The sequence below is a fragment of the Phocoena phocoena genome, chromosome 3, assembly GCF_963924675.1.
Source record: "Phocoena phocoena chromosome 3, mPhoPho1.1, whole genome shotgun sequence".
NCBI classification, from domain to species: Eukaryota; Metazoa; Chordata; class Mammalia; order Artiodactyla; family Phocoenidae; genus Phocoena; species Phocoena phocoena.
The window spans coordinates 30,663,955-30,685,488 of NC_089221.1; the positions used below are offsets into that span (position 1 = coordinate 30,663,955).

At 40.9% G+C, this 21,534-nt stretch overlaps 1 protein-coding gene across 1 annotated transcript in view; it reads right to left on the reverse strand.

Moving 5' to 3' along the window:
- Window positions 1-665: 665 nt before the first annotated feature.
- CPLANE1 (ciliogenesis and planar polarity effector complex subunit 1) overlaps window positions 666-21,534 on the reverse strand; it is a 131,259-nt gene continuing 110,390 nt past the window's right edge. Inside the window, exons 50-52 of the mRNA XM_065873637.1 lie at window positions 19,496-19,585; window positions 1,363-1,535; window positions 666-839 (exon numbers count right to left, since the gene is read on the reverse strand). Coding sequence (XP_065729709.1) covers window positions 666-839; window positions 1,363-1,535; window positions 19,496-19,585 — 437 coding nt within the window. The remainder of the gene's footprint in view (window positions 840-1,362; window positions 1,536-19,495; window positions 19,586-21,534) is intronic.

A 21,534-nucleotide genomic window follows, 5' to 3' on the forward strand; every position in this document is an offset into this window, starting at 1 on the left:
TGTGATTTTCTTCACCTCAGTGAAAGCATTTTTTTTCCCTGTCAAGTTTACCCAGCTAAGGTTGTTTCTTAAAACTCAGGGGGTTGGGCTTCCCTGGTGGCGCAGTGGTTGAGAGTCCACCTGCCGATGCAGGGGACACGGGTTCGTGCCCCGGGTCCGGGAGGATCCCACGTGCCGCGGAGCGGCTGGGCCCGTGACCCATGGCCGCTGGGCCTGTGCGTCTGGAGCCTGCGCTTCACAACGGGAGAGGCCACAACAGTGAGAGGCCCGCGTACTGCAAAAAAAAAAAAAAAAAAAAAAAAAAAACTCAGGGGGTAAAGGATGAGGCAAGACAGAAGGTTTTTATTGAAAGAAGCTTAAATATTATACAAGCTTGGCTTGAAAGGTACTGTTTATTTCATCATTTAAAAAATTATACCTAAAGATAATAAGTCAAATGCAAAAACATATAACACATCTATAGTTAACCCCTCTCCCTCGAAGGCAAACTTATTGAGAAATGTTTATTTTTCCTCTTAAAACGTCTAATCCAGGTAATAATATGCCTGCAGGTGGTAAATTCACATTGCTTCTTTCATTGCTTCTCTCCCTTAAACCCACAAATCTTTCAGAACTACAACACTGAGTTGCTGGCCTTTGCGTGGAAGCAGAGTGACATTCAGGTCTCACGGGTCCAGGGCCCAGTGGACAGACGGGCTCTTGTCCTCCACACCGGCCACCATATCTTCGACGGCATCCCAGTCAAGCTTGCTGAGGATGCTGCCCGTGCTCTCAGACAAGCTGTCCGTGCCACCCACCCCAAAAGGAGGCTCTGGCTTTTCTTCAGTTGGTGATGAGTCCTATCAAATTGAGAAAGACAGTAAGTTGTTGTCCTAGCCTGAGAAAAAATAAATGGAACATGAACTAAATTTTCCAAAGATTCTAGAGCTGCTCATCCACCAAACACTGAAGGAAATATGAAGGGAACCAGGGCTGTGGTTGCCCAGCACATCTAGATTGGCAATGGGCTGAATGAACATCACCTGACACAAGATGCTGGCACCAGGTCTGAAGAGTGGACAGAACAGATTTTTATATCTATAGTACAATGATCTGTTCTTACATTTTTGTTGTTGTGTCTTGTTTTTTGAGTCTTTTTTTTTTTTTTTTAGGTTAAAAAGAAAATACAAAGTCAAGGAAAATTCTGCATGATAAATGCTGGAGTACTAAGCCAAAAGTGTAGATGCTTTGAATCGCTACTTCAAACTGACCTAATAATCTTTCAGTATGTCTGCATCCCACTAAATAAATAAATAAATAAACAACGAAAAAACCTAAAGAACCCAGGGAACCACTAGGCAAACTGGAACCTGGAACGTGTACCTGTAGAAGGGAACTGTGACTCTCATACAGAATCGCACGGATGTCTGAAGGTACCATCCAGGGGCTCACCACAGTCTCCTCTCTCTCATACTCTAAACATACCTCCTTGGTTTGAGGGGCAAGACCAGCACTTGTGTGATTTTCTGTACACCGCAGACAGGGAGCATTAGACCCTTTCAAGGGAAAAGAACAATGCATACATTAGGACTGATTCATTTATAAGTTTGTTACTTACAGTGCCTTTTATAATCAAACCCAAGGCAGTCACACCTTACCTAATATTTAAATCACAAGGTCTGGATATGGTTGGCTTTAGGGTTCTAGCAATTCCTATTCTGTCTGTGTGAGAGAAGGAAATTGAATTCTGGCCACCTTTTTTGTTTTTATTTTATATTGGAGTACAGCTGATTAAAAATGTTGTTAGTTTCAGGTGTACAGCAAAGTGATTTAGTTATACATATACATGTATCTATTCTTTTTCAAGTTCTTTCCCCATTTAGGTTATGACAGAATATTCAGCAGAGTTCCCTGTACTATAGTAGGTCCTTGTTGGTTATCTATTTTAAATATAGCAAGCGTGTATATGTCAATCCCAAACTCCCAATCTATCCCTCCACCCCACCCTTCTCCCCTGGTAACCATAAGTTCGTTCTCTAAGTCCGTGAGTCTGTTTTGTAAGTAAGTTCATTTGTATCATTTTTTTAGGTTCCACATATCTCATGATATTTGTCTTTCTCTGTCTGATGTACTTTGCTCAGTATGATAATCTCCAGGTCCATCCATGTTGCTGCAAATGGCATTATTTCATTGGGTTTTTTTTTTTTTTTTTTTTTTTTTTTTTGCGGTACACAGGCCTCTCACTGTTGTGGCCTCTCCCATTGCAGAGCACAGGCTCCGGACGCGCAGGCTCAGTGGCCATGGCTCACGGGCCCAGCCGCTCCGCAGCATGTGGGATCTTCCCAGACGGGGGCACGAACCTGTGTCCCCTGCGTGGGCAGGCAGACTCTCAACCACTGCACCACCAGGGAAGCCCTATTTCATTCTTTTTAATGGCTGAGTAATATTCCATTGTATATATGTACCACATCTTCTTTATCCATTCTTCTGTTGATGGACATTTAGGTTGCTTCCATGTCTTGGCTATTGTAAACAGCACTGCAATGAACACTGTGGTACACGTATCCTTTTGAACCGTGGTTTTCTCCAGATACATACCCAGGAGTGGGATTGCTGGATCATATCGTAGCTCTATTTTTAGATTTTTTAGTAACCTCCATACTGTTCTCCATAGTGGATATACGAATTTATATTCCCACCAACATTCCTTTTCTCCACACCCTCTCCAGCATTTATTGTTTGTAGACTTTTTGACAATGGCCATTTTCACTGGTGTGGGATGATATCTCATTGTAGTTTTGATTTGCAATTTTCTAGTAATTAGCAATGTTGAGCATCTTTTCATGTGCCTCTTGGCCATCTGTATATCTTCTTTGGAGGAATGTCTATTTAGGTCTTCTGCCCACTTTTTGATTGGGTTTTTTTTTTTATTTTGATATCGATGAGCTGCATGAGCTATTTGTAAATTTTGGAGATTAATCCCTTGTTGGTCACATTGTTTGCAAAAATTTTCTCCTATTCCATGGGTTGTCTTTTTGTTTTGTTTATGGTTTCTTTTGCTGTGCAAGTTTTTGAGTTTAATGAGGTCCCATTGGTTTATTTTTGTTTTTATTTCCATTACTCTAGGAGACGGATCAAAAAGATATTACTATGATTTACCTCAAAGAGTGTTCTGCCTATGTTTTCCTCTAAGAGTTTTATAGTATCTAGTTTTAATTTAGGTCTTTAATCCATTTTGAGTTTATTTTTGTGTATGGTGTTAGGGAGTGTTCTAATTTCATTTTTTTACATGTAGCTGTCCAGTTTTCCCAGCATCATTTATTGAAGAGACTGTCTTTTCTTCACTGTATAGTCTTGCCTCCTATGTCATAGATTAATTGACCATAGGTGTGTGGGTTTACCTCTGGATTTTCTATACTGTTCCATTGATCTGTATTTCTGATTTTGTGCCAGTACCATACTGTTTTGATTACTGTAGCTTTGTCATTCAGTCTGAAGTCAGGGAGCCTGATTACTCCAACTCTGTTTTGCTTTCTCAAGATTTCTTTGGCTATTGGGGGTCATTTTTGTGTTTCCATACAAACTGTAAAATTTTCTGTTCTAGTTCTGTGAAAAATGCCATTGGTAATTTGATAGGGATTGCATTGAATCTGTAGATTATCTTGTGTAGTACAGTCATTTTGACAATATTGATTCTTCCAAGAACATGGTATATCTTTCCATCTATTTGCATCACCTTTGCTTTCCTTTCATCGGCATCTTATAGTTTTCATAGTACAGATCTTTTTGCCTCCACAGGTAGGTTTATTCCTAGGTATTTTATTCTTTTTGATGTGATGGTAAATGGGATTGTTTCCTTGATTTCTCTGATTTTTCATTGCTAGTGTATAGGAATGCCAGAGATTTCTGTGCATTAATTTTGTATCCTGCAACTTTACCAAATTCATTGATAAGCTCTAATAGTTTCCTGGTAGCATCTTTAGGATTTTGTATGTATAGTAATCATGTCATCTGCAAACAGTGACAGTTTTCTTTTCCAATTTGCATTCCTTTTCCTTTTCTTCTCTGATTGCTAGAACTTCCAAAACTATGTTGAATAAAAGTGGTGAGAGTAGACATCCTTGTCTTGTTCCTGATCTTAGAGGAAATGCTTTCAGCTTTTCACAATTTTGTGTGATGTTAGCTGTGGGTTTGTCATATATGGCCTTTATTATGTTGAGGTATGTTCCCTCAATGCCCACTGTCTGGAGAGTTTTTATCATAAATGGGTGTTGAATTTTGTCCAAAGTTTTTTGTTTTTTGTGTTTTTTTTTGCCATACGCAGGCCTCTCACTGTTGCGGCCTCTCCCATTGCGGAGCACAGGCTCCAGATGCGCAGGCTCAGCAGCCATGGCTCATGGGCCCAGCTGCTCCGTGGCATGTGGGATCTTCCCGGACCGGGGCACGAACCTGTGTCCCCTGCATCGGCAGGCGGACTCTCAACCACTGTGCCACCAGGGAAGCCCTATCAAAAGCTTTTTCTGCATCTATTGAGATGATCATATGGTTTTTAATCTTCAATTTGTTGATATGGTGTAGCACACTGATTTGCAGATACTGAAAAATCCTTGCATCTTTTGAAAAAAATCCCACTTGACCATGGTGTATGATCCTTTTAATGTACTGTTGGATTTGAGGTTTTTCGTTTGTTTTTTGTTTTATTTGGCTGCATTGGGTCTTAGTTGCAGCAGGTGGAATCTTCACTGCAGCATGCAGGATCTTTCTGGTGTGCGGGCTCTTCATTGTGCTGTGCAGGCTTCTCTCTAGTTGTGGTGCATGGGCTCCAGAGAGTGTTGGCTCAGTAGCTGTGGTGCACAGGCTCACTAGTTGCAGCGTATGGGCCCAGAACGTACAGGCTCAGAAGTTGCAGGGCATGGGCTCTCTAGTTGTGGTGCGTGGGCTCTAGAGTGCAAGGACTTGGTAGTGGTGGCACAGGGCTCACTAGTGGCATGTGGGCTCTAGAGCACACGGGCTCAGTAGTCACCATGAGTGCGCTTACTTGCCCTGTGGCATGTGGGATCTTAGTTCCCTGACCAGAGATTGAACCTGTGTCCCCTGCACTGGAAGGCGGATTCTTAACCACCGGATCACCAGGGAAGTCCCTGGATTTCGTTTGCTAGTATTCTGTTCAGGATTTTTGCATCTATATTCATCAGTGATATTGGCCTGTAATTTTCGTTGTGTGTGTGAGTGGTATCTTTGTCTAGTTTTGGTATCAGGGTGACAATGGCCTCATAGAATCAGTTTGGGAGTATTTCTTCATCTACAATTTTTTGGAATAGTTTCAGAAGAATAGGTGTTAACTCTTCTTTTATTGTTTGATAGAATTCACCTGTGAAGCCATTTGGTCCTGGACTTTTGTGTGCTGCAAGTTTTTTAACTGCTGTTCCAATTTCAGTGCTTGTATTTGGTTTTCATATTTCCATTTCTTCCTGGTTCAGTTTTGGGAGATTGTACCTAAGAATTTGTCCATTTTTTCCAGGTTGGGCATTTTATTGGCATAGAATTGCTTGTAGTAGTCCCTCTGTATTTCTGTGGTGTCTGCTGTAACTTTTTTCATTTCTAATTTTATTGATTTGAGCCCTCTCTCTTTTTTTTCTTGATGAGTCTGTCTGGCTAAAGATTTATCAATTTTGTTTATCTTCTCAAGAACAAGCTTTTGGTTTCATTGATCTTTGCTATTGTTTTCTTTGTTTCTATTTATTTCTGCTCTGATTTTTATGATTTCTTTCCTTCTACTAACTTTGGGTTTTGTTCGTTCTTCTCTAGTTGCTTTAGGTGTAAGGTTAGGTTGTTTACTTGACATTTTTCTTGTTCCTGAGGTAAGATTGTATTGCTATAAACTTCCCTCTCAGAACTGTGTCCCATAGGTTTTGGATCATGGTGCTTTCACTGTCTTTTGTCTCCAGGTATTTTTTGATTTCCTCTTTGATTTCTTCAGTGATCCATGTTATTTACTATTATATTGTTTAGCTTCCACATGTTTGTGTTTTTTACAGTTTTTTCATAGTTGATTCTAATCTCATAGCATTGGGGTCAGAAAAGATGGTTGACATGATTTCAGTTTTCTTAAATTTACCGAGGCTCGCTTTGTGGCCCAGCATGTGACCAATCCTAGAGAATGTTCCACGTGCACTTAAGAATGTGTATTCTGCTGCTTTTGGATGGAATGCTCTATAAATATCATCAATTACATCCATCTGGTCTAATGTGTCATTTAAGGCCTCTGTTTCCCTACTAACTTTAGGTCTGGATGATCTGTCCACTGATGAAAGTGGGGTGTTAAAAGTCCCACACTATTGTGTTACTGTTGATTTCTCTTTTTATGGCTGTTAGCATTTGCCTTATATACTGAGGTGCTTCTATGTTGGGTGCATATAAGATCGTTATATCTTCTTCCTGGATTGATCCCTTGATCATTATGTAGTGTCCTTCTGTCTCTTGAAACAGTATTTTAAAGTCAATTTTGTCTTATATGAGTATTGCTACTCCAGCTTTCTTTTGATTTCCATTTGCCTGTAATACTTTCCATCCCCTCACTTTCAGTCTGTATGTGTCCCTAGATCTGAAGTGCATCTCTTGTAGACAGCACATGTATAGGTCTTGTTTTTGTATCTATTCAGCCAGTCTATATCTTTTGGTTGGAGCATTTAATCCATTTGTGTTTAAGGTAATTATCGATATGTTCTTGTTGCCATTTTGTTAATTGTTTTGGATTTGTTTTTGTAGGTCTTTTTTCTTCGCTTACTCTTTTGTTCTCTTTTGATTTGACTACCTTTCATGTTGTGTTTGGATTCCTTTTTTCTTTTTTGTATATCTATTGTAGATTTTTGGTTTGCGATTACCAAGAGGTTTTGATACAGCAGTCGACATAAACAGGATAGTTTTAACTTGCTGATCATTTAATTTCAAATTCATTTCCAATATCCTCCATTTGTACTCTCCTCACGATTGCTGCTTTTGATATCATACTTGTGTGTGGATGACTTCCTACCTTTACTGTATCTTTGCCTTTACTGGTTAGCACTTCTATTCATAATTTTCTTGTTTCTATTTGTGGCCTTTTCTTTTCCACCTAGAGAAGTTCCTTTAGCATTCGTTGCAAAGCTGGTCTGGTAGCGCTGAATTCTCTTAGCTTTTGCTTGTCTGTAAAGCTTTTGATTTCTCCATCGAATCTGAGTGAGAGCCTTGCTAGATAGAGTGTTCTTCGTTGAAGGTTCTTCCCGTTCATCACTTCCCTTCTGGCCTGCATACTTTCTGCTGAGGAATCAGCTTACAGCCTTTTGGGAATTCCCTTGTATGTTATTTGTTGCTTTTCCCTTGTTGCTTTTAATATTTTTTCTTTGTCTTTAATTTTCGTCAATTTGATTACTATGTGTCTTAGCATGTTCCTCCTTGAGTTTATCCTGCCTGGGACTCTCTGGGCTTCCTTGGACTTCTATGACTGTCTCCCTTCCCATGTTAGGGAAGTTTTCAGCTATTATCTCTTCAAATATTTTCTCAGGTCCTTTTTCTCCCTCTCCTCCTTCTGGGACCCCTATAATGCGAATGTTGGTGCATTTAATGTTGTCCCAAAGGTCTGTTAGGCTCTCACCATTTCTTTACATTCTTTTTTCTTTATTCTATTCTGCAGCAGTGATTTCCACCATTCTGTCTTCCGGCTCACTTGTCCATTCTTCTGTCTCAGTTATTCTGCTACTGATTCCTTCCAGTGTATTTTTAATTTCAGTTATTGTATTCATCTCTGTTTCTTCTTTAGTTATTGTAGGTCTTTGTTAAACATTTCTTGTAACTTCTCTATCTGTGCCTCCATTCTTTTTTGAAGAACTTGGATAATCTTTTCTATTATTACTCTGAATTCTTTTTCATGTAGATTGCTCATCTCCACTTCACTTAGTTGTTCTTCTGGGGTTTTATTTTGTTCCTTCATCTGGGACATATTCCTCTGCTGTCTCATTTTGTCTAACTTTCTGCGATGTGGTTTCCGTTCTGTAGGCTGCAGGGTGGTAGATCTTGCTTCTGCTGTCTGCCCCCTGGTGGGTGATGCTAAGAGGCTTGTGCAGGCTTCCTGGTGGGAGGGACTGGTTCCTGACCACTGGTGGGTGGAGCTGGGTCTTGTCCCTCTGGTGGGCAGGGCCATATCAAGGGGTGTGTTTCATGGGTAGCCATGTGCTCAGGAAGACTTTAAGCAGCTGTCTGCTAATGGGTGGGGTGGGGCTGTGTCCATCCCTGTTGATTGTTTGGCCTGAGGCATCCCAGCACTGGAGCCTACAGGTTGTTGGGTGGGGCAAGGTCTTGGAGACAAAATGGCAGCCTCCCGGAGTGCTCACACCAAAGAGTACTCCCCAGAACCACCGTGTCTTGTCACCGCACTAAGCCACAGCTGCCCCACCACCACATCTGCAGGAGACGCTCCAATATGAGCAGGTAGCTCTGGCCCAGGCTCTTATGAGGTCACTGCTTTTTTCCCTGGGTCCTGGTGCACACAAGACCTTGTGTGTACCCTCCAATAGAGGAGTTTCTGTTTCTCCCAGTCTTGTGGAATTCCTGCAATCAAACTCCACTCGCCTTCAAAGCCAGATTCTCTGGGGGCTCCTACTCCAGTTGCCAGACCCCCAGGCTGGGGAGCCTGACATGGGGCTCAGAACGTTCATTGTTGTGGGAGAGCTTCTGTGGTATAATTATTTTCCATTTTGTGGGTCACCCAAATTTTGTGGGATTTGATTTTATTGCAATTGTGCCCCTCCTACTGTCTCACTGTGGCTTCTTTGGATGTAGGATATTCTTTATGGTAGGTTCCAGTGGGTTTTTTTTTTTTTTGTCTATGGTCGTTCAGCAGTTGTTATTTTGATGCTTTCCTAAGAAGAGGGGAGCTCACGTTCTTCTCTGCCATCCTGACTCCATCTCCTCTGGCCACCGCTTTTGATTTTAAAAGTAATGGTAACCGAGATTGGTTCAAGATGGCGGAGTAGAAGGACGTGTGCTCATTCCCTCTTGCAAGAGCACAGGAATCACAACTAACTGCTGAACAATCATCGACAGGAAGACAGTGGAACTCACCAAAAAAGATACCCCACATCCAGAGACAAAGGAGAAGGCGCAATGAGACGGTAGGAGAGGTGCAATCACAAACAACTTGTGGGTGGGCAACTCACAAACTGGAGAACAACTATACCACAGAAGTCCACCCACTGGAGTGACGGTTCTGAGCCCCACGTCAGTCTTCCCAACCTGGGGGTCTGGCAACAGAAGAAGGAATTCCCAGAGAATCGACTTTTGAAGTCTAGCAGGATTTGATTCCAGGACTTCAACAGGACTGAGGGAAACAGACTCCACTCCCGGAGGGCATAAAGTAGTGTGTGCACCAGGACCCAGGGGGAAGGAGCAGTGACCCCCTAGAAGACTGAATCAGACCTACCTGCTAGTGTTGGAGGGTCTCCTGCAGAGGCGGTGGACAGCTGTGGCTCACCGTGAGGATACGGACACTGGCAGCAGAAGTTCTGGGAAGTATTCCTTGGCATGAGCCCTCCTGGAGTCTGCCATTAGCCCCATTAAAGAGCCTGTAGGCTCCAGTGCTGGGTCACCTCAGGACAAGCAACAGGGAGGGAACTCAGCCCCACCCATCAGCAGACAAGCATATTAAAGTTTTACTGATCTCTGCCTAACAGATCAACACCCAGCTCTACCCACCACCAGTCCCTCCCATCAGGAAGCTTCCACAAGCCTCTTAGCCTGATCCACCAGAGGACGGAGAACAGAAGCAAAAAGAACTACAACCCCACAGCCTGTGGAATGAAAACCACATTCACAGAAAGTCAGACAAAATGAAAAGGCAGAGGACTATGTACCAGATGAAGGAACAAGATAAAACACCACCAGAAAAAGAACTAAATGAAGTGGAGATAGGCCACCTTCCAGAAAAAGAATTCAGAATAATGATAGTGAAGATTATCCAGGACCTCGGACAAAGAATGGAGGCAAAGATCGAGAAGATGCAAGAAATGTTTAACAAAGACCTAGAAGAATTAAAGAACAAACACCTAGAAGAACTAAAGAACAAACAAACAGAGATGAACAATAAAATAACTGAAATGAAAATACACTAGAAGGAATCAATAGCAGAATAACTGACGCAGAAGAATGGATAAGTGACCTGGAAGACAGAATGGTGGAATTGACGGTGGTGGAACAGAAAAAAGAATGAAAGAGATAAAGACAGCCTAAGAGACCTATGGGACAACATTAAACTCACCAACATTCACATTATAGGGGTCCCAGAAGGAGAAGAGAGAGAGAAAGGACCAGAGAAAATATTTGAAGAGATTATAGTCAAGAAGTTCCCTAACATGGGAAAGGAAATATCCACTCAAGTCCAGGAACTGCAGAGAGTCCCAGGCAGGATAAACCAAAGGAGAAACACGCCAAGACACACAGTAATCAAACTGACAATAGAGACAAAGAAATATTATTAAAAGCAACAAGGGAAGAATGACAAATAACATACAAGGGTACTCCCATAAGGTTAACAGATGATTGCTCAGCAGAAACTCTACAAGCCAGAAGGGAGTGGCACAATATATTTAAAGTGATGAAAGGGAAGAACCTACAACCAAGATTACGCTACCCAGCAAGGATCTCATTCAGATTTGAGGGAGAAATCAAAAGCTTTACAGACAAGCAAAAGCTAAGAGAATTCAGCACCACCAAAACAGCTCTACAGCAAATGCTAAAGGAACTTCTCTAAGTGGGAAACACAAGAAAAGGACCTACAAAAACAAACCCAAAACAATTAAGAAAATGGTATTAGGAACAAACATATCAATAATTACCTTAAAGGTGAAGGGATTAAATGCTCCAACCAGAAGACAGAGGCTCATTGAATGGATACAAAAACAAGACCCATATATATGCTGTCTACAAGAGACCCACTTCAGACCTAGGGACACATACAGACTGAAACTGAGGGGATGGAAAAAGATATTCCATGTAAATGGAAATCAAAAAGAAAGCTGGAGTAGCAATACTCATATCAGATAAAATAGACTTTAAAATAAAGAATGGTACAAGAGAAAAGGAAGAACAGTACATAATGGTCAAGGGATCAATCCAGGAAGAAGATATACAATTATAAATATATGTGCACCCAACACAGGAGCACCTCAATACATAAGGCAAATGCTAACAGTTATAAATGAGGCAATTGACAGTAACAGTAATAGTGGGGCACTTTAACACCTCACTTACACCAATGGACAGATCATCCAAATAGGAAATTAATAAGGAAACACAAGCTTTAAACGCCACAATAGACCAGACAGATTTAATTGATACTTATAGGACATTCCATCCGAAAACAGCAGATTACACTTTCGTTTTTTTATTTTTTATAAATTTATTTATTTATTTATTTTTTATTTTTGGCTGTGTTGGGTCTTCGTTGCTGCACGCAGCCTTTGTCTAGTTTCAGAGAGCGGGGGCTGCTCCTCGTTGAGGTGCACAGACTTCTCACTGCAGTGGCTTCTCTTTGTTGCAGAGCACAGCCTCTAGGCACACGGGCTTCAGTAGGTGTGAAACATGAGCTTCAGCAGTTGAGGCTCACGGGCTCAGTAGTTGTAGTGCACAAGCTTAGTTGCTGTGCGGCATGTGGGATTTTCCTGGACTAGGAATCAAACTGTGTCCCCTGCATTGGCAGGCGGATTCTTAACCACTGTGCCACCAGGGAAGTCCCTACACTTTCTTCTCAAGTGCACATGGAACATTCTACAGGATCAACCACATCTTGGGTCACAAATCAAGCCTTGGTAAATTTAAGAAAACTGAAATCATATCAAGCATCTTTTCCAACCACAATGCTATGAGATTAGAAATAAATTACAGGGGAAAAACATAAAAAAAAAACAACACATGGAGGCTAAACAACACATTACTAAATAACCCAGAGATCAGTGAAGAAATCAAAGAGGAAATCAAAAAATACCTAGAGACAAATGACAACGAAAACACGACCATCCAAAACATATGGGATGCAGCAAAAGCAAAGTTCTAAGAAGGAATTTTATAGCAATACAATCCTATCTCAAGAAATAAGAAAAATCTCAAGTAAACAATTTAACCTTACACCTAAAGGAACTAGAAAAAGAAGAACAAACAAAACCCAAAGTTAGTGGAAGGAAAGAAATCATAAAGATCAGGAGCAGAAATAAAAGAAATAGAAACAAAGAAAATAGCAAAGATCAATAAAACTAAAAGCTGGTTCTTTGAGAAGATAAACAAAATTGATAAACCTTTAGCCAGACTCATCAAGGAAAAGAGGGAAAGGACTCAAATCAATAAAATTAGAAATGAAAAAGGAGAATTTACAACAGACACTGCAGAAATACAAAGCATTCTAAGAGACTACTACAAGCAACTCTATGCCAATAAAATGGACAACCTGGAAGAAATGGACAAATTCTTACAAAGGTATAATCTTACAAGACTGAACAAGAAATAGAAAATATGAACAGACCAATCACAAGTAATGAAATTGAAACTGTGATTCAAAATCTTCCAACAAAAAAAGTCCAGGACCAGATGGCTTCACAGGTGAATTCTATCAAACATTTAGACAAGAGCTAACACCCATCTTTCTCAAACTCTTCCAAAAAATTGCAGAGGAAGGAACATTCCCAAACTCGTTCTATGGAGCTACCATCACCCTGATACCAAACCAGACAAACATATCACAAAAAAAAGAAAATTACTGACCAATATCATTGCAGAATATAGATACACAAATCCTCAACAAAGTACTAGCAAACAGAATCCAACAACACATCAAAAGGATCATACACCATAATCAGGTGGGATTTATCCCAGGGATGCAAGGATTCTTCAAATCAATCAATGTGATACACCATATTAACAAATTAAAGAATAAAAAGCATATGATCATCTCAATAGATGCAGAAAAACTTTTGACAAAATGCAACACCCTTTTATGGTAAAAACTCTCCAGAAAGTGGGCATAGAGGGAACCTCCCTCAACATAATAAAGGCCATATGACAAACCCACAGCAAATATCATTCTCAATGGTGAAAAACAAAGCATTTCCTTTAAGATCAGGAAGAAGACAAGGATGTCCACTCTCATCACTCTTATTCAACAGTTTTAGAAGTCCTAGCCATGGCAATCAGAGAAGAAAAAGAAATAAAGGGAATACAAAATTGGAAAAGAAGAAGTAAAACTGTCACTGTTTGCAGATGACATGATACTATACATAGATAATCCTAAAGATGCCACCAGAAAACTACTAGAGCTAATCAATGAATTTGGTAAAGTTGCAGGATACAAAATTAATGCACTTAAATCTCTGGTATTCCTATACACTAAAAATGAAAGATCAGAAAGAGAAATCAAGGAAACAACCCCATTCACCACTGCAACAAGAAGAATAAAATACCTAGGAATAAACCTACCTAAGGAGGTCAAAGACCTGTACTCAGAAAACTATAAGACACTGATGAAAGAAATCAAAGATGACACAAACAGGGCTTCCCTGGTGACGCAGTGGTTGAGGGTCTGCCTGCCGATGCAGGGGACACGCGTTCGTGCCCCAGTCCGGGAGGATCCCACGTGCCACGAAGTGGCTGGGCCTGTGAGCCACGGCCACTGAGCCTGCGCGTCCGGAGCCTGTGCTCTGCAACGGGAGAGGCCACGACAGTGAGTGGTCCGCATACCACAAAAAAAAAAAAAAAAAAAGATGACACAAACAGATGCAGATATACCATGTTCTTGGATTGGAAGAATCGATGTTGTGAAAATGACTATACTACCTAAAGCAATCTACAGATTCAATGCAATCCCTATCAAATTACCACTGCCATTTTTTACAGAACTAGAACAAAAAAATCTTAAAATTTGTATGGAGACACAAAAGACCCCGAATAGCCAAAGCAATCTTGAGGGAAAATGGAGCTGGAAGAATGAGACTCCTTGACTTCAGACTCTACTACAAAACTACAGTAATCAAGACAGTATGGTACTGGCACAAAAACAGAAATATAGATCAATGGAACAGGATAGAAAGCCCAGAGATAAACCCACGCACCTATGGTCAACTAATCTATGACAAAGGAGGCAAGGGTATATACACAGTGGAGAAAAAACAGCCTCTTCAATAAGTGGTGCTGGGTAAACTGGGCAGCTACATGTAAAAGAATGAAATTAGAACACTCTCTAACACCATACACAAAAATAAACTCAAAATGGATTAAAGACCTAAATATAAGGCCGGACACAATAAAGCTGTCAGAGGAAAACACAGGAAGAACACTCTTTGACATACATCACAGCAAGATCTTTTTTGACCCACATCCTACAGTAATGGAAATAAAAACAAAAATAAACAAATGGGACCTAATGAAACTTAAAAGCTTTTGTATAGCAAAGGAAACTACAAACAAGACAAAAAGACAAACCTCAGAATGGGAGAAAACATTTGCAAACAAATCAGCGGACAAAGGATTAATCTCCAAAATATATAAACAGCTCATGCAGCTCAATATTAAAAAAGCAAACAACCCAATCAAAAATGGGCAGAAGACCTAAACAGACATTTCTCCAAAGAAGACATACAGATGGCCAAGAAGCACACGAAAAGCTGCTCAGCATCACTAATTATTAGAGAAATGCAAATCAAAACTACAGTGAGGTATCACCTCACACCAGTTAGAATGGGCATCATCAGAAAATCTACAAACAACAAGTGCTGGAGAGGGTGTGGAGAAAAGGGAACCCTCTTGCACAGTTGGTGGCAATGTAAATTGATACAGCCACTATGGAGAAGAGTATGGAGGTTCCTTAAAAAACTAAATATAGAATTAATATATGACCCAGCAATCCCACTACTGGGCATATACCCAGAGAAAACCATAAGTCAAAAAGACACATGCACCCCAATGTTCATTGCTGTGCTATTTACAATAGCCAGGATCATGGAAGCAACCTAAATGCCCATCGTCAGATGAACAGATAAAGAAGATATGGTACATATATACAATGGAATGTTAGTCAGCCATAAAAAGAAACGAAATTTGGTCATCTGTAGAGACGTGGATGGACCAAGAGACTGTCATACAGAGGGAAGTAAGTCAGAAAGAGAAAAACAAATATCATGTATTAACAAATATATGTGGAACCTTGAAAAATGGTACAGATGAACTGGTTTGCAAGGCAGAAATAGAGACACAGATGTAGAGAACAAACGTATGGACACCAAGGGGAGAAAGCAGGGGTGGGGTGGTGTGATAAATTGGGAGATTGAGATTGACATATATACACTAATATGTATAAAATAGATAACTAATAAAAAAGAAACAAACAAAAAAAGCAACAGTAACCTCTAGGACAAGAGAGTCCAGGGAGGAGAGGCCACAGGAAAAAAAAAATGGAACTCTGGAGAAGTTCCAAGTTAAAAGCTGGATGAACTCAGAGAGCTGGGCCTTCCTTGCCTCTCTTATGGAAAGTCTTGTGGAAGCTTCACAGGAGTGATGTTCTCGGCATCGCCACTCACGCTTCACAGCTACAATTCACCTTTGGGCATAGGCATCAAGGTAAGTGCAGTAGCCACACATTATGGCCCCCTTCCTCCTTCCTGAATATCAGTATTTGCTGAAAAGAAACATTCATCCCAGCTCGCGCCCACAGGCAGCTTAGCGCACCGGCTCATTGACAGCGCTTCTCTGCACGAGGCCTGGAGGAGCTGGCCCCACCTAACACACTTCATGTTCCAAAGCCAGTATTACAGCACATTCTACCCCTACTGGGTGACCTGAAGAAACACCCGAGATGGGTGTATATGTGGGGTATACGATGGGAAGTAAACTCAGCTCCCAACAAGCAGGCCTGTGGCTCCTTGAAGAGGGGAAGAAGAGGTAACAGAGTGCTCAAGTTTGGGCCACCTGGTCTTTCATCTCTCTACCAACCTCATGCTAAGGATACCTCCAAGAAATAAGCACCGCCCCCCCGCCCCCAAATAACAGCAGTACACATTTTGGCATTTACTATGGGCTATGCACGCTACCTACATTCAGTCCGCTGAATTACCAGAGAGCCCCAGGACCTGGTCATTGGTCTTCTTACACATCTACATCCTCCCTCGCTGACCTCATCTAGTTCAATGGCTGGAAATACCTACATGCTGACAACTCTCAAACCTGTATCTCTAGCTTCATAGGGCAAACGGCCTTCTTGACACCTTGCCTTGGATGTGCAATAAACATCCCAATATTAACATGTCCAAAATCAAACTGTTAATTTCTGCCCTATTCCGGGAAATGCTCTACATTCCAAATCGAATGACTTCCCCCCATTTTTATTATTATAACCCTAGTCCAAGGAATATTTCTGTGCTTGTCTGCTGCCTTCTGTTCTTTTTCTCCCACATGTTCTAAAATGTAAATTATATTATCTCCCTGCTTAATTCCCTCCAATGGAGTCCCACTGGATGCAGAGTAAAATCCAATCCAGGCAATCTATCAAGGTTGCCTCTGTAGCAGGGCTTTGAACTTGCTCTTCTCTCCGCCTGGAACTGTTCTTCCTTATTGTTACATGACAACCCCCTCTTCAACATTCAGCATCTTCACTCCAATGACACCTCCTAAAAGAGACCTTCAAGGTCTCCCGTATCTTATTTCTGTGCTACCATCTGCGTTGTTCCTGACACAGCGCCTGGTAAGTAGCAGGAGCTCAACAGACTGCTGCAGAATAAGTACTCTTCGTGAAAGTCCTGTGGGGAAACAGTTACTGTCCCCATTTTGCATTTGAGGAAGGTGAGGCTTAGGGGGTTATGTAATTTGCCCAAGATGAGAGAGATGATCTATGCCCAGAACCTGAGCTAATATGTTAACTTTCTGTTCTTTTGGGAGAGGGAAGAAGAGTACTTAGAGGGCTCTTTTGGATAATCTTCACATCTGTAAGTGAGAAACAGGTCTATTTATCTGGATCCCCAAGGCAGCAGCTTTCCAATAGCTTGCTTCTTGGATTACAGGGAGAAGGGTGGCGGTATAGGAGGGCTTAGGGATTCTTCTTTTGATTAGCCCCAAGGGTCTGAAACAGAAGTAAGGTTAACATCATCCTGTAGCACCTGTGGTCACCATTTTAGAATCCAATGTGAGGACTGTGCTCTAGTTGAAAAAGGGCTGACTTTTTTTTCTGCTATTTAAAGACACCACTGAGTATTTTGGGGTGTGACTGAAAGTTTCATATTAAAATAATTATTTCAGTAAATATTACTAAGGAACAATTTTTGAAAAACTGTGAAAGAAAAAATATCTATGAATGCATAATTGGAATGCACATGTGAACACACTGTGTTTAAAAAAAAAAAAAACAGCTGGTAAAACAGAAAAGGTTGAGACTGAGGATAGAAAGAAGAGAAACCAACAGGTAGTTAAGCAGTATTGTGACTACAAGGGTAAGCTGTCCCTCCAGAGTAGATGGAAACAATGGAGGCGAGGTGCTGAAGTTGTTCCTTCAAGTCTTCCAGGTATGATAAGAGATTAGCAAAGATTGTGACCATTAACTAATCCCACCCCTATCTCCGCTGTAATTAATTTGGTATCTAATCTTTGCTACTCTTGTTTTGTCAAATGAACATAATTACCGCCATCTAGAAAGAATGATAGATCATCACCAAGTCGGCTGATACTAAGGTTAGTAAGCCTACATTTTAGGGTAAACTTTTACCTGTGGGGTGTCTACAAACCTCGAGAGGCTATCACTGGCTTTACACAGGGATGGCTTTGTAATTTCCTTTGCTTCAGATCAAGGTGCATTTCTCTAGACTTATTTGGGATATCCAATTTTGAGATAAAAATACAATATGAAAAAAATTCTGTGAAACGGAGCATGTGCAAAGCTTCTCCAGGTGGGGTGTTCCTACCCCAACATGGCCAGGGAAAGCTTTCTAAGGTCAAAGGTAAGTGATATATCAAGAAGAAACCCCAGAGTGGAAACTAGTGGGCAAGTGCACCAGCTTCCCCTAAAGTAGCATCTTTCTCTTGTAGGAGAGTGAATGCCGCCTCTGTTTCTTTATTGCCAAATAACTCTATAGTCTTGCCTGAGGAGTCTGAAACTGAACAGTAACCCTGAGTCCATTAGCTCCATCTCCCCTAGGAAAAAACCCTGCTCCTCCTCTTGCCCAACCTGGACCAATTATTAGGCCACAGTCTAGACAAATACCCAAGCTAGAAACCTGGAGTCAAACTCTCAGGCGCTGGACACTGGACAATGAAGGAAATACTTCTCTTTGCCTTTCTATGGGCAAGGCCTCATGCTAGGTCATAACTCACTTCAAGAACACAAAACCCTGAGTCTCTGGAGGCTTCATAATACAATACAAAGGTACATATAATTTCAGCTATTTTTAGGGGTAACATTGTATTTTGGGGCATTTTATCTGTTAAAATAAACATTGCTCCATATTTGCTTAGAAAAGAATAAAAATCTATGGGGTATTCTAAATTAGAAAACATCATAGCAAAAGATTAAAATGAGAAACTTTGAAAGAAAAAAACTAGCCTGGGATTATAAAATTAAAAGCACAGGAGATGATGCTTCTAGGACAAGTTAATCCCAGTAACTGGAGGCTTGGGTTTTAATGCATACAGTGGGGAAAGTATGGAAAGGACCAAGTAGAATTTCTAGAAGGTATAGCCATCGACATTAAAACTTGATAAATGAGTTAAATAGCAGATTGGACACAGCTGAAGAGAGATGTGATGTACACTGAAAGAAGAATCTGCAAAGAAAGGAGACAGCAGTGGAGAGAGGCATAATAACAGGAACAGATTAATTCACATCTCTCATCATTTTTATGGTATATATCAATTAGTGTTTTCATCATTATTCCCATCAAATTTAGTTCTTTAATCCCACAGATACCTCACTGGATTAAATGAGATCATGCACATAAGATCTTAATACAATGCTTGGCATCAGGTAAGTTCTCTATAACTGCTAGCTGTTCTTTCTATTGTTCTAAGGGGATTTGAGCAGGCCACTTGGCTTCTCTATACCTCAGCTTCCTCAGCTGTAAGATAGGGATAAGAGTTGCCCTATCTACCAGGGATGTTACAGACAGCTAATAGGAGGATGAATGTGAAACTGTTTTTTAAATTGTGGAGAGTAACAGCAGTTGAGGGGTAGGCTCGGGGAGATGTTGGGGACTGAGATAATGATGTATAATTTCCCTCTCTCTCCATCAGAGCAGAGTTAATTGGGCCAAACTTATGGGTCTATGTGCTCCATGGCTATGTGATCACAGCACCTTCCTGAGTACTTGTTTTTATGTTCAGCACTGTGCTTATTAAGCCCATTAGCACCACCTAGCCACACTCTTCATACTGAAATCCGTATTTGACATTTCTAAGAGTGATTTATGATTTAAAAATTCTTAGTACTAAGCTCAAGAACTTTCTAACCTTTATCCCATACCTTTTCGGACGGTAACTGGAGACTGCACAGCCTTTCTTACTGCCACTTTGGCTCCACCAGCTTTCCTCTGTATGGTAAAAGTAGCAGTTCCTATAAAGACAGGCAAACTTCTTTAGCCTTCCATATGCACCTTTCATGTTGTAAGTTCTTTGAGGACAGAAATCTTCTGCTTAGTAGGGGCCCAATAAATGGTGGTTGATTTGAACCAAGAAAGCAAAACAAAAGTGCAGATGAAGGAAGAGAAAGTCTACTTTGAGACTTGGTATCCTTATAGCACAACCACGGACCTTTCTCATATGGCAAATGTGCCCTGGCAACTGGAAAAGCCAGGTGTATAAGCCTATTTCCAGTAAATACCTAGACAAAATGCAAAGAGAATGATCAACTAAGGTTTCTTAAATTCCAGGATTAGTAGCAACTATTTACTGTTTGTTATGCAAAATGTTTTATGTTATGATCCACAACAGCTCTATGTGGTAGGATTTAAGAAACATCTGAGAGCACAAAGTGAGCGGCAGAGCTGGGCTATGAACCTAGGCCTGGATGATTTCAAAGGCTAGACCTATTATTTATGCTTATAATGCCTCTCAGATACTTATCATATAGTCCTTATATATTGTTTTTGACAGAATTAAACACAAAACAAGCAAAAAAAAAAAAAAAAGAAAGAAAGAAAACTCTTAAATTTAACAGTTTGCGCACGGGGCTGAAGAAGTTAGCCAAAAACTGTATACTGCTTTATAGAAGACAGATAGTTGGGACTTCCCTGGTGGCACAGTGGTTAAGAATCCGCCTGCCAATGCAGGGGACATAGGTTCGAGCCCTGGTCCAGGAAGATCCCACATGCCATGGAGCAACTAAGCCCGTGCGCCACAACTACTGAGCCTGTGCTCTAGAGCCCGAGAGCCACAACTACTGAAGTCCGCGCGCCTAGAGCCTGCACTCTGCACCAAGAGAAGCCACCGCAATGAGGAGCCGGTGCACCACAACGAAGAGTAGCCCCTGTTCGCCGCAACTAGAGAAAGCCTGTGCACAGCGATGAAGACCCAACCAGCCAAAAATAAATAAATTAATTAATTTAATTTAATAAATAAATAAAAGACAGCAACATATAGTCAAACTCAAAGAATTTTCAGGAAAACAACTTTTACAGAAGAACTGCAGGGAATTTTTAAATCTTGATGGATCCTCACTTCCTACCTGTGCAACAACTAAACTTGCCCCAGCGGGCTCATGTTGTCTGTGTCACTGACTGGAAGAGCCCAGTTTCTCCCACTGCCACTGAATGTTGTCAGGGGAATGGCTGGGTTCTGGATGCGGCAGAGGCAGTCAGGGAGGTCAGTGTGTTCACAGTCCCTCAAGTTGCCTCTCCTACCTTTGCCTTGGAGGTCCAGGAAGCTGAGTGACAGGTCAGCTCAGATAATAGGCATATGGTGTTCTATGACACAGTATAAATACTACAATACCTGCCCGTTAATATTCTTGAACAATAATTAGTTTATAAATAGCTATCTTTAAGCAAAAAAGCTAAATAGCCTTTTTTTCCCATTTATCCAGTTATTCAATTCTTTCATTTGTTCAATGTGAAGGGGTAACACAGATGTAGAAAGTGTTGCTACCCTCAAATCATTTAGTCTATCCCGGGACATAACCAAGTTTATAAGTAACTACAACATAAGACCTGTTGCAGTAGTGCCTCAAGAAGGGCAGAAACACATGACTGAGGGTTCAGAGGACAAAAAAAATAACTATATTAGTTACCAATGCTACTATTTGTCTCTAATATTCACAACTACCATGCAAATTAAGTATCAGCCAGTTAAAAAATGAAAATATGGATGTTAAAATTCATTACACTGGGTTGGAAGAGCTAAAGAATTAAAATTAGGGATGTCTTCCAAGACACGGAGGGGAGGCATTTAAGGTATAAGGGAAATTTTCAAGGCAGGAATGGGAGCACACAGCATGTGTCTGGAAAACAAGCCTGCAAGTGCTATGGATCATCCGGATTATATGCGGAAAGGAGGCTAAGGAGGCAG